The sequence below is a fragment of the Myotis yumanensis genome, unplaced genomic scaffold (genome assembly GCF_028538775.1).
Source record: "Myotis yumanensis isolate MYYU_CA2020_CCGP unplaced genomic scaffold, mMyoYum1.0.hap1 SCAF_3, whole genome shotgun sequence".
Classification (NCBI taxonomy): domain Eukaryota; kingdom Metazoa; phylum Chordata; class Mammalia; order Chiroptera; family Vespertilionidae; genus Myotis; species Myotis yumanensis.
In genome coordinates this window covers 210,542,412-210,554,197 of record NW_027223754.1, presented here as the reverse complement: position 1 = coordinate 210,554,197, position 11,786 = coordinate 210,542,412, and the positions used below count along the sequence as shown (strand labels likewise).

Here is an 11,786-nt window from a genome sequence, read left to right as displayed (position 1 = left end):
CAGAGAGCTGCCATCACAGAGTGAGTCAGTCCCCATAGGCCCACACGGAGGGGGAGAGGCAGGTCATAACAAACCCTGGACCTGGATTTAGACGCCCGGATTGAACCTCTGCGTCAGATACCTTGATCGGGCCTTCCTTTCACTGGGCCTCAGTTCATTTAACCTCTCTCCATCGCTGGCATGAGAGGTGAGGAGTGACTTGCCCAAGGTCTCAGTCCTGGGGCTCAAGTCTAAACCACAGAAATCACTAACCCAGGTGTCAGGAGGCCGCTGTCCTTTCGCCCCACCCCCAGGCGGGGCAGTGCTGGGGCCCAGCCATCTATGTCCCCACTGGGCCCCAGTTGGCTGAAGGAGTCCCAAGGGGGCCTGTGCCAACCCAGCAACAGCCTCCACCCCCTCCACAAAACACCTATAAACATGCGCACTGCAGCTGGTTTAAATGTAACACCCTTGTTTATTGTGAAAACAACAAGCTCTGCAGGCATTTTGGAAAATGAAGAAAAAATGGCTAACACCCACAGTCTCACCAACCACCCACTGCTCCAAACCAAGATGGAATTAAAACCAGCAATAGCTCTACCCTGCTCCTCTTTAAGCACATCTTCTCCCCTGCACCCAGAGAGGCTGCAGTGATGGTCCCATTTATAGACAAGGAACAGGACCAGAGAGCGGGAGGGACCTGCCCAAGGTCGCCCGGGGAGAGGCAGCCCCAGGAACTGTCAGTGACTGTACCCCCACTACACCTGGGCTGCCCCTTGGGCTGGGACTGCCCACCTTCAGGTCACACTCCAGACAGGGAAGAGGGGCAACACCCCTGTATTCATTCGGCAACATGTTGACACTTGGCCTTCCGCCAAGGGGCCCGGGAAAAGCCTGGGCTTTGGTGGGTGGAACTGAATATGAGTCCTGACTGTTCTGTGTGACCCGGGAAAGCAACTTCAGCTCTGGTGTCAGTGCCTAGGTCTGAAAATGGAGTGTCAGCACTGTCACCTCAGAGGATTCTGGCAAAAGAAAATGAAATGCCCAATGGATGAGCTATACTGCCCAAAGCAAACATGGAAGTCACTAACCTGCAAACCTCGGCCAACTGTATGGCCCAGAAGAGCCTAGTCTTCCTTCGTGAGCAGGATCCTGCCAGGATGGGGTCTCAGGCCCCCTGCCTTCAGGCCTGGCTTTCTTTGGTGCTCTGGAAACCCTTCTGGCCAGGCCTCCCAGTCCCAGTTCCCCCGGTCCTGCTCCTCGCTTTCCCTAGGGCCTCCTCAGGGCCCCATCTGAACACCAGTTGCCAGGGAAAAGCCTCCCTCTTAAAGGGATATACTGGTGGCCATCAGGCCACCCCATCTGGTCTTCCTGGGTCTGCGTCTCAGGGCAGTTCACGCCCCCTCTCTGGGTTTCAGTATCCTCATCACTGAAATGAGTTGTGAGAATTCAGGGGGAGATTGTGAAAGGTATTTGTAAGGAAACTGGTTCACTGCAGGTCTAAGGCGTAGGTGTGCTATTGTTGGGAGCTTATCTTTGTCTTTGAAAAGGTGGAGTTAATCCACAGGAGACAAACACTTGTCCTGCCCTATGGGCCCCATTCTACAGTTTCTGGATTCCAGCACCAGGGGTGGAGCCCTGGCATCTGCATTTAACAAATTCCTTAGGAATTCCTTTATTTTTTAAATATATTTTTATTGATTTCAGAGAGGGGAGAGGGAGAGACAGAAACATCAATGATGAGAGAGAATCATTGATCAGCTGCCTTCTGCACACCCCACACTGGGGATCAAGCCTGCAACCCAGGCATGTGTCCTGACCGGGAATCTGACCATCACATCCTGGTTCATACGTCAAAACTCAACCACCGAGCCAGGCCGGCCGTGTGAAATCCTTTTTTTAAAAAAAAAAATTATTTATTCTTAGAGAGAGAAACATAGATTTGTTGTTCCACTTATTTCTGCATTCATTGGTTGATTATTTTTTTAATAATATTTTTAATGGATTTTCAAGAGAGGAAGGGGAAGGGAGAGAGAGAAACATCAATGAGAGAGAAACAACAGGCCGCCTCCTGCACTCCCCCTACCAGGGATCCAGCCCGAAACCCATGAATCGAACATGAAGCCTCTCAGTGCATGGGGCAATGCTCAACCAACTGAGCCACACTGGCCAGGGCATAAATGTTCTCTTAGAGTTTGAGTCTTGGCTTGAATTCTTTCCTAGCCAGAACTCAAGTACAGAGGTTACCGAACCTTGGTCCGGTCTGACCCCACTGGTATAACACCTGGTGCTTTTTGCCACCACCAATAAGCGTATAGATCAGCGGTTCTCAACCTGTGGGTCGCGACCCCTTTGGGGTCGAACAACCCTTTCACGGGGGTCGCCTAAGACCATCGGAAAACACATATATAATTACATATTGTTTTTGTAATTAATCACTATGCTTTAATTATGTTCCATTTTTAACAATGAAATTGGGGGTCACCACAACATGAGGAACTGTATTAAAGGGTTGCGGCATTAGGAAGGTTGAGAACCACTGTTATAGATGAACCATGGTTAATTTATCCAATCCCCAATTTTTTTCTTTTCTTATTTTCTAAAAGTTGAATTGCTGGCTCAAAGGGTCTGCACAATTTAAGACTTTTGGCAGGCAATGTCCATTTAATCAGTGACAGTATCCAACACATCTATACAAGTTCTCCTTTGGAATGGGCCTGCTGTGTGCCTGCTACTTGTGGGCTCTTCTATTTCTTTTCATGTGCAAAGCAACCCTACAAAGTAGGCGGCATTCTTCCCATTCTGCAGATGGAGACACAAAGTTTCAGAGAAGTGAAATGACTTGTCCAAAGTCACATAGTGGTGGACCTGGGAAGACAACCTAGAACCGACTCCAGAGTCAATGTGATGATCAAATAGTTATGAATAAAGATCCGGGAAGGCTTTTTTGAAGGAGGTGGACCGTGAGCTGAGCCTTATGAGGTGGACAGAAGGACAGCAGGAGGAGTAAGGGAGGGGAAAGAAAGCCAGCTGGCAAAGTCTATAGTTAGAGCAAAGGCCATGAGGAGATTTCTTCAAGCTCAAGATTTTTAGGGCAAAGGCATTAGCAGGGAGGGGCGAGTTACGGAATGATTGATGGCAGACGGGACAGTCCAGCTCCAGCCCTTGCCCCGGGGGCCCTGCACTGCGGGGTTCGAGGCCCCGCCCCTGTCCAGCCTTCCACCGCCTGATGCAATCACAACCATCCCGTCACTGTCCAACCTCGGCCCAGCCCCTCTCTTCCGGGCTCTCTTCCTCTCTCATACCCCGCGGGGCCCTGGCCCCGCCTCCGTACGGGTCGGAACTACGCGGCCCTTACTGCGGGGCTGTGCTCCGCCCTATTCCGCGCCCCTTCTCTGTCTGGTCCAATCAGAATCATCCTTACAAGTTTGCTCAGGCCCGCCCCTCCCCGCAGAGACCACGCCCCTTCTGCAGTGACTCACCAGTCCTGCCGGAGGGCCCCGCTCTCCAAGGTCTGCTCCTCTCGGCCCCGCCCCCCAGCGCCCGCCCCTCCCGGGCCCCGCCCCCGGTTGGCCCCTCCCACGCCTGCCTCTCCCAGGCCCCGCCCTATCTAATCGCCCCTTGTAGCCGCGGTTCAGGCAGCCACATCCCGGGAGTGAGCCGGGCGCGCGGAGCTGCAGCCATGGCTGTGGCCGCTGAGGGCGCCCGCAGGAGGGAGCGCGTCCTCTGCCTGTTTGACGTGGACGGGACCCTCACGCCGGCTCGCCAGGTAGGGGCCCGACGTTCGCAAGCTGCGGTCGGGAATGTCCCGCGGACACCCGGAGGCCGAATGTGGGGCCCGCAGCGGCGTGACCCCGACCTCTGAGACCGAGTGTGAGATGCAGAGGTCCCCGGCTCCTGACTCCCGGGGACCGCCCGATGGGAGTGATGGACACTCGGGTCCTCTTGTCACAACCCCCGAGCGTCCGCCCCCACCTTCTGCCCGCGATCATCCGAGCTGGGTGGATTCTGGAGGGAGGAGGCTGCAAGCAGGGACCTAGCTTCCCTCCCTCCCCCTCTGCCAGGCTTCCACACGCCGAGGCTCGGCTCTCGGACGCCCCGGTCTCCCCAGCCGCGCTCTCCCCACTTCAGCCCTAGGACGCCCCGGTAGCCGTAAACTGGCGTCTGAACCCAGGGTTTCAGAAGGGGCTTGGAGCTCACCCAAGCGTCAGAGTCGCCATCTCGTGGGAGCAAAGAGGTTTCGGAACCATCCCACCGACCTTTGCAGGCCTGGGCCTGGGTCTGGTTTCTCCAGCCACTCTTCCCCTCCACTTCCCACCCCCAGCGTGGAGAGGAGGGAGGGCTTGTTGTACCTTTTCCGTGGAGCAAGGGCTCTGCCCACCTGGAGGTGAGCGTTCCCAGGCCCAACGTGGCCACACTGGGGACTGTTGCACTGGGAAGGTGGGAGCGCAGTTCTTTTAAAGGCTTCTCACCATATTTATTCTCTAATCTAACCTCTGCTCCATACCGTTTTTATCCCATTGGATTTCACCCTGGGTGAGCCTCAACAGGCCTCTTTCTTGCCCGCCCTCCAGTCTGGGGCCGTAAGGACCAACTACTAAGGGTTCTAGAGGGGCGAGCCAGTGGGCGGGGCTACAGGGCAGAGACTGATGGGAACACAGGTCTTAGCTTCCTTCCCCTTTTAGGTCCTACAGGCTCCAATTCTCTCCCCTAGGGGAGGGCCCTAGGGGCACAGGGAGGAATCTGGCCTCCTCCCTGCCCTCCAGCAGTCCTCAGGGATGGGAGAAAGATGATAGTGGAGGGAGAGTGGCAGGGTCTAGGCAGCCCCCACCCTTTCCTCTTACTCTTCGCTTTCTGACCCAACAGCCTATTCAAGAGCAGTGTGTTCGTGCCGTCCACCTATGTTATCAGACCCTGTCCTTAGTGCTTTTTAAGAGTTAATTCTTAATTATGCAAGTATTCATAAATGCATTCTCTTGCAAAGAATGAAAACAGAGAAGGCTAAAGTCCCCTCTGACTATGTCAGGATCCAACCCCCTCCCCAAAGTAACCTGATTGCCTGTTGTGTAGCTTCCTTCCAGATCTCTATCTGGATCTGTGTTTGTCCAGAGGAAATAGTACACATTGTTTTATGAAGCTTTAAAAAAATATATCATACGTCATACTGTGTGTGCCTTCTTGCAACTTGGTTTTTTAAAAATTGCTTTTAGAGAAAGGAAGGGGGAGAGAGAAACATTGATTTGTTGTCCCACTTATTTATGCGTTGATTGATTGATTCTTGTATGTGCCCTGACTGGGCATCCAACCAGCAACCTTGGTATGTCAGGATGATGCTCTAACCCAGTGGTCCGAAAACCGCGGCTCGCAAGCCACATGCGGCTCTTTGGCCCCTTGAGTGTGACTCTTCCACAAAATACCACGTGCCGGCGTGCACGTACAGTGAGATTGAAACTTCGTGGCCCATGCGCAGAAGTCAGTTTTCGGCCTGGGCGAGCCTATTTTGAAGAAGTGGAGTTAGAAGAAGTGGGGGGTGTCGGCCAGTCTGTCGACGGGAGATGCGGCGCAAGCGGGCCGAGGGATACGCAGCGTGGGGAGGTACATTGTTTTGAGGTACGTTTGCTGAGGTCGACCCCTTCCAACTCTCCCATCCACACTCGTCTATCTGAAACAAGTATACAAGACGAGTGTGGATGGGAGAGTTGGAAGGGGTCGACCTCAGCGAACGTACCTCAATCAGATTGAGGACGTTTTTAGCAAAGGCCAGCTTAGGAGTACCCTAATTAAGTTAATAATGTACCTACCTATATAATTTAACTTTAAAAAATGTGGCTCTCAAAAGAAATTTCAATCGTTGTACTGTTGATATTTGGCTCTGTTGACTAATGAGTTTGCCTACCACTGCTCTAACCAACTGAGCTACCCAGCCAGGCTTGCAGCTTGCTTTTGAAAACCAGCATGTCTTGGGACTCTCTCATGTAGGACTTACAGGCCTGCCTTACTCTGTGTCACCGCAGTATATTTCCGAGCAGGTGTGTGCCATTCTCTGATTGACGAGCATGTATTGTAGTTTTCCACTATTATAAACCATACCCCAATGAACCCCCATATACACATGGGAAAGAGAAGTGGAAATTTGGGACCACGTGCATTTTAAGTTTTAATAGATCTCGCCGTATTACCCTCCAAAATGGCGGTACCCATTTACACTCAATATTTGAGAGTGTCCGTTTCCTCTGTATTACCATCCCCTCTTGGTATTATCAGCTTTGAATATCTGACTGTTTGAAAACATGGATTATAACTCATTAGTTTACATTTCTTTGATGGGTAATCTTTTCACGTAATCGGTGGCTGGTTAATTGCTTGACCCCCTCCAGGTGTTGCTACTGTGATCCCCATTTCATAGATGGGACAAAGAAAGGCAAAGCCATTTGTCAAGGTCATTTTGTTGTGGAGGGACTTGAGCCCGAGTTTGAACCCAAGTGCATCTGATTGTTTTAAGGTCTGTGTTCTAAACCTTGAACTGCCTCAGATCCAGGTAGAACAGGGCCCACCCCCAACCCCGGATTCTGAGCACTGAGTGGGGGCTGAGTGGGAGCCCCAAACATGCCAACAGCCGAATCTTGTGCTCCCCGCCCTGCTGCAGAAAATCGACCCTGAGGTGGCTGCCTTCCTGCAGAAGCTTCGAAGTCGGGTGCAGATCGGTGTGGTGGGCGGCTCGGACTACTCTAAGATTGCTGAGCAGCTGGGAGAGGGGGATGAAGGTAGGACAAGCCGGCCAGAACCAGCTCCAAAGTCCCATAAGCGGGCTGGTGTGGGTGTGGGAAGTTCGGGGGATCCACAGACCCCATCCTGTTTCTGCAAAGGAAGTAGAGGGAGCAGCCAGATGCTTCCCTCACTGTTTCAGCGACTGTGCCGTGAGCACCGACCGTGAGCCTGGCACTGTTGTTTTGGAGAAGCAGCAGGGAATGGAGGAGGCAGAATCCTGCCCTAATGTGGTTATATCCTCAGTTCTTCCTGCTGAGTCTCGGTTTCCTCAGTTGCTCCAGCTCCGCAGACCAGAAACTTCCTTGAATTTCCCTCTCCCCACCCACTTGGTCATTCCATCAGCCGGTCCCGCATTATCTCCCTGTGTCCGTGTCTCCATCTCCACCATCCCACCAGGTGACCACCTCCCACCTGGACCTGCAACAGCCTCTGGCTGCTCCCTGTGCCTCCCCACTTCTGCCTCCATCACTTCTCAGGGCAGCCAGAGCTGGAAGCTCTCTCAGGCAACCAGCCCTGACAACAGTGATGGAAGCTGTAAAACAAAACCAAAGCCCCTGTGCTGAGGGACTGGGGAGCACCAAGGGAAATGCCGCCCTCTGCTGGGCAGTCCCGGAAGGCTCCCAGAGGAAGGAGCCGGGCCTTGGAGTGGAGGGGGACCAGGGGAAGGGCATTCCAGGCAGAATGACCTGCATGAGCAAAGCCTAGAGATGTGACTGGCTTGTTTGCTTGTTCGGAAAAAGCCAAAGCTGTGGAAAGGGAGAAGTATAGAAAAGCAGGTTCGGGGTGGAACAAAAGGTCTTCGAATGCCAGACCAAGAAGTGTGAGCGTTGTCTCTCTCCTGGGCTCTGGGTACCTGGTCTCATGCTCCCTCTTTCTCCCCTGGCCTCTCCATGTCCCTAAAGTCATTGAGAAGTTTGATTATGTGTTTGCTGAGAACGGGACGGTGCAGTATAAGCATGGACGACTGCTCTCCAAGCAGGTCAGTGCCCCACCCCACCCCCCACCCCTGGGCCTTAGGCCAGGACACTTTTCCCCAGAGAGACAGTCCTGGGTGGCAGGAGCGGCACCAGCCCACACTCAGAGCGCTGTGTCCCTTGCCCAGACCATCCAGAACCACCTCGGGGAGGAGCTGCTGCAGGACTTGATCAACTTCTGCCTCCGCTACATGGCCCTGCTCAAACTGCCCAAGAAGCGGTGAGACCCCACCCAGCCCTGCCCAGCCCCTCCTCTCAGTTCTGGGCCTGAGAGAACTGGGGTAGGTCTCTCCAAGGGACCTGGAGATGCTCCAGCCTGGCCTTTTGGTGGGTGGATTCTCGTCCCCTGTGAAGTCCGGTAAAGCTGGATTGAATTCAGGGCCATTCTCTCCTTCTCTCTGGTTCTGCCCTCCCTCCCACCCCATCACCACCAGTGGAACCTTCATCGAGTTCCGGAACGGCATGCTGAACATCTCGCCCATCGGCCGGAGCTGCACCCTGGAGGAGCGGATCGAGTTCTCGGAGCTGGACAAGGTGCCACCTTGGGCTTTAGGACCCCAGTCCCTCAGCCTCTCTGAGCCCGTTTTCTCATCAGTGCCATGGATGGGCGGGGGGGGGGGGCGTGTTCTGAGAGAACCAGTACCCTTTAGGCACCTACCATGTGCCATGGATGGCGGGGGGGGGGGGTGTTCTGAGAGAACCAGTACCCTTTAGGCACCTACCATGTGCCATGGTTGAGGCACGTGTGCATCTTTCCAACGTTGCTGGTTTCCCACCCCTGGGGACCGACACCGCCAGCCACCTCACTTCCTAAGCTCACACTTGGGCATCACTGACACCTTCCCACCCAACAATCATTCCTGTCCATTCAGCCTCGAAGTTGGTCTCAGATCTGTTCACCTGTGTGTCTCCCCTCTCCCCCGTGAGTCTCCCCCCCCCCCGTGTGTCTCCCCCCCCCGTGTGTCTCCCCCCTGTGTGTCTCCCCCCCGTGTGTCTCCCCCGTGTGTCTCCCCCCCGTGTGTCTCCCCCCCCGTGTGTCTCCCCCCTGTGTGTCTCCCCCCTGTGTGTCTCCCCGCCGTGTGTCTCCCCGCCGTGTGTCTCCCCCCTGTGTGTCTCCCCACTGTGTGTATCCCCCCCGTGTGTCTCCCCCCCCGTGTGTCTCCCCCCTCTGTGTCTCCCCCCCATGTCTCCCCCCTGTGTGTCTCCACCCCGTGTGTCTCCCCCCTGTGTGTCTCCACCCTGTGTGTCTCCCCCCTGTGTGTCTCCCCCCCATGTCTCCCCCCTGTGTGTCTCCACCCCGTGTGTCTTCCCCCCGTGTGTCTCCCCCCGTGTGTCTCCCCCCCGTGTGTCTCCCCCCGTGTGTATCCCCCCGTGTGTCTCCCCCCCGTGTGTCTCCCCCCGTGTGTCTCTCCCCCCCGCCCCCGTGTGTGTCTTCCCCCCGTGTGTCTCCCCCGCACTACAAAACAGCCTGTTCTTCAGCAGTGCCACCGAGAGCCTTGTACAGCACATCCGTCCTCCCTGTCTGCTCTGCTCACAGCCTTCCCATGGCCCCCTTGCCAACTGGGCAGTGTCCCAGCCTCCGAGGTGCCCGAGCCCTGCGGGGCCTGCCAGGCTGGGCCCACCCTTCAGCCTTCTCTCTGCCTCTGTGCTCGGAGCAGACCAGGTCCCTCTCGCCTGTGGATGTGCCTCTCCTGCTAGGCTTAGACTTGCGCTTTGCCCACTGCACGCAGCAGGCGCAGCACGAGCGCCGTTGCACGGTGGGTGCTGTGGTCGTGCGGCTTCCTGCTGACCTGCCTCTGAGCGCCCCGCCGCTGCTCACAGGTCTTCACGGGCTCTTCGCGCCTCGCGCTCATTTCTGGTGTCTGAGCCCCGTGCGCTTTGCTGAACTGGCAAAGCTGACGGAGGGAGAAGTGGACGCTGTGGCTGGGACTCGGACTGCCCTTTCCCCTCAGCCTTCCTCCGTCAGCCTCTCCTCCAAGCTGCCCTTCGGAATGCCCGCCCGCCTCCCGCCGGCAGGACTGGCACTGAGTTCAGCCACAGACCCTCCGGTCCGGGCCCGGGCTCTGCCACCGAGGCTGGGGCCCGTGCACGGCGCAGCCCCTCTCTGAGCCTCCGTTTCCCGTCGGTCAGGGCGCCGTGGTCTCCACCTGGAGACTTAGCGAGTCCACTGAGTGTGCCCAGCACAGGCCCGGCACGCAGCAGCCTCTGAGCCTTGGCCTGCTTCCTCCCCTCCTGCAGAAGGAGAAGATCAGGGAGAAGTTCGTGGAAGCTCTGAAGACGGAGTTTGCCGGCAAAGGGCTGAGGTTCTCCCGAGGTAGGTCCGCACCGCTGGGAGGACTGGGAGGCCTCCTCCCGCCCCTCAGGGCCGAGCAGGGCAGGCTCAGCCCAAACGGGCAGGGCTCCACATGCTCTGCCCCCCCCCCACCCCACCCCCCCCCCCCCCGTCTTCCCCACCCCTTCCCACGGCAACTGCTAGCCAGTCCCAGGCCCGGGTCCGAACGCTTCTGGGATCTGACACTGCTCCCGCCTCCGCTTCGTCTGCGAACCGTGCGCTGTCTCACTGCCTGCTCACTTCCACGCCATGCCCCTGCTCAGCTCCCCAGGGGCTCCTCACTCCTAATGAAACCCGGGCCCGGGACCTGCGTGCCCTCACCCCTGCCCTCGAGCCTTCTCTGGCTCTGGGACACTGCACGCTTTTACCTGCCTTGGGACTGTCCTTGCTCCCCAGCCATCACCACTCTGGCTTACATCTCAGCTGCATCACCTCCTCAGAGGTCTCCCCTGACCCGCTGGCTAGAGAGCCCACCCCACCCCTCTGCACTCGTGCTCTGAGGTGGGCCGGTCTGTGACTGCCTGTTCTCCCACCTGGATCAAAACCCCCCTGAGGATCCCTGTCCGTCCCATGCCCTGTGCCTGGGCCCCAGGAGCCGCTCCGGGGCTGTGGAATGAGACGGCGGACGGAGGGCCTTACCCACACTCACCCGTGAGCCACTCTGCTGTCTTTGTCCCGCCCGGCCCTGCAGGAGGCATGATCAGCTTTGACGTGTTCCCTGAGGGCTGGGACAAACGCTACTGCCTGGACAGCCTGGACCAGGACAGCTTCGACACCATCCATTTCTTTGGCAACGAGACCAGCCCGGTGAGTGCCTCAGCCCCGGTCCCTCCCGCTCTGTCACCCCCAGGTCAGGCCAGGACACAGGGTGACAGAACAGGCCTCTTGGGAGACTTCCAGAGAACAGCCAGTGCGAACCAGCCCATTACACAGATGGCAAGGCCGGGGCTCAGAGCTGGTTGGACACTGGCCCCTTGTCACACCGTGGGTCAGGGCAGCCCTGGTAAAGGCCAAGGAGGAGGGCTTTCTGGGTGTTCTGAGGGGGCAGCTCTGTAGGAGCCAGTGTGGGGAGGGGACCCCATGCCAGGGTGGGTGCTGGTCCCCAACCCTGGGAACCTTGTCCAGGCGCCACCCTCTCTGCCTCCTCTGTGCAGGGTGGGAACGACTTTGAGATCTACGCCGACCCCCGGACTGTGGGCCACAGCGTGGTCTCCCCTCAGGACACAGTGCAGCGATGCCGTGAGATCTTTTTCCCAGAGACAGCCCACGAGGCATGACCGCGACTTCCAGAGGCCTCCCCCCAGGCCTAACGGCCGCCCTGGCCCTGGTGCTGGGTGGGGCCGGCCCGCTCCTTCGGCCCAGGACACCTGCCTCGCATCACCTGCTGCAAGGCCAGGGTCTATGCAGCGACTGCCCCACGGCCAGCTCCCGGTGGACTGGCTCCGTCCTGCACCCCGACAGCCCCAGCTACAGCTGCTGCTTGTACTTCTGAACAGAATGGGTTTGTCTACACTGGAGGAGGTGGGTGCGAGTGTCTGTACGAGACAGCCCGCCCTGCCTTCCTGTCCCAGTCGGGTGCAGGGCAGTGGGGTGGGTGTGTACTTGTGAGAACTTGATCACAAATATTAAAGTTCCCACAACAAGGCATGGCGTTGGTTCTGTCTGAATGGGTAGCTGGCGCCGGTCACTGGGTGCTGCGACAGCCACCTCTTTGCAGACGCGGAAACAGGCGC

At 57.1% G+C, this 11,786-nt stretch overlaps 1 protein-coding gene across 1 annotated transcript; it reads left to right on the top strand.

Annotated features, from left to right (window-relative positions):
- Positions 1 to 3,598: 3,598 nt before the first annotated feature.
- Positions 3,599 to 11,698, top strand: PMM1 (phosphomannomutase 1). Its single transcript, XM_070411212.1, has 8 exons — positions 3,599 to 3,748; positions 6,626 to 6,743; positions 7,650 to 7,726; positions 7,850 to 7,941; positions 8,156 to 8,255; positions 9,960 to 10,035; positions 10,745 to 10,860; positions 11,208 to 11,698. Exons 1-8 carry the CDS (start codon positions 3,662 to 3,664, stop codon positions 11,328 to 11,330), a joined length of 789 nt encoding a protein of 262 aa, XP_070267313.1. The 5' UTR covers positions 3,599 to 3,661; the 3' UTR covers positions 11,331 to 11,698.
- Positions 11,699 to 11,786: the final 88 nt, after the last annotated feature.

Excerpts from the sequence above, each read along its gene's own strand:
- PMM1 (XM_070411212.1), top strand. The coding sequence starts at position 3,662 with ATGGCTGTGGCCGCTGAGGGCGCCCGCAGGAGGGAGCGCGTCCTCTGC. Across the intron at positions 3,749-6,625 it reads CCCTCACGCCGGCTCGCCAG|AAAATCGACCCTGAGGTGGC; the intron begins GTAGGGGCCCGA and ends GCCCTGCTGCAG. Across the intron at positions 6,744-7,649 it reads GCTGGGAGAGGGGGATGAAG|TCATTGAGAAGTTTGATTAT; the intron begins GTAGGACAAGCC and ends ATGTCCCTAAAG.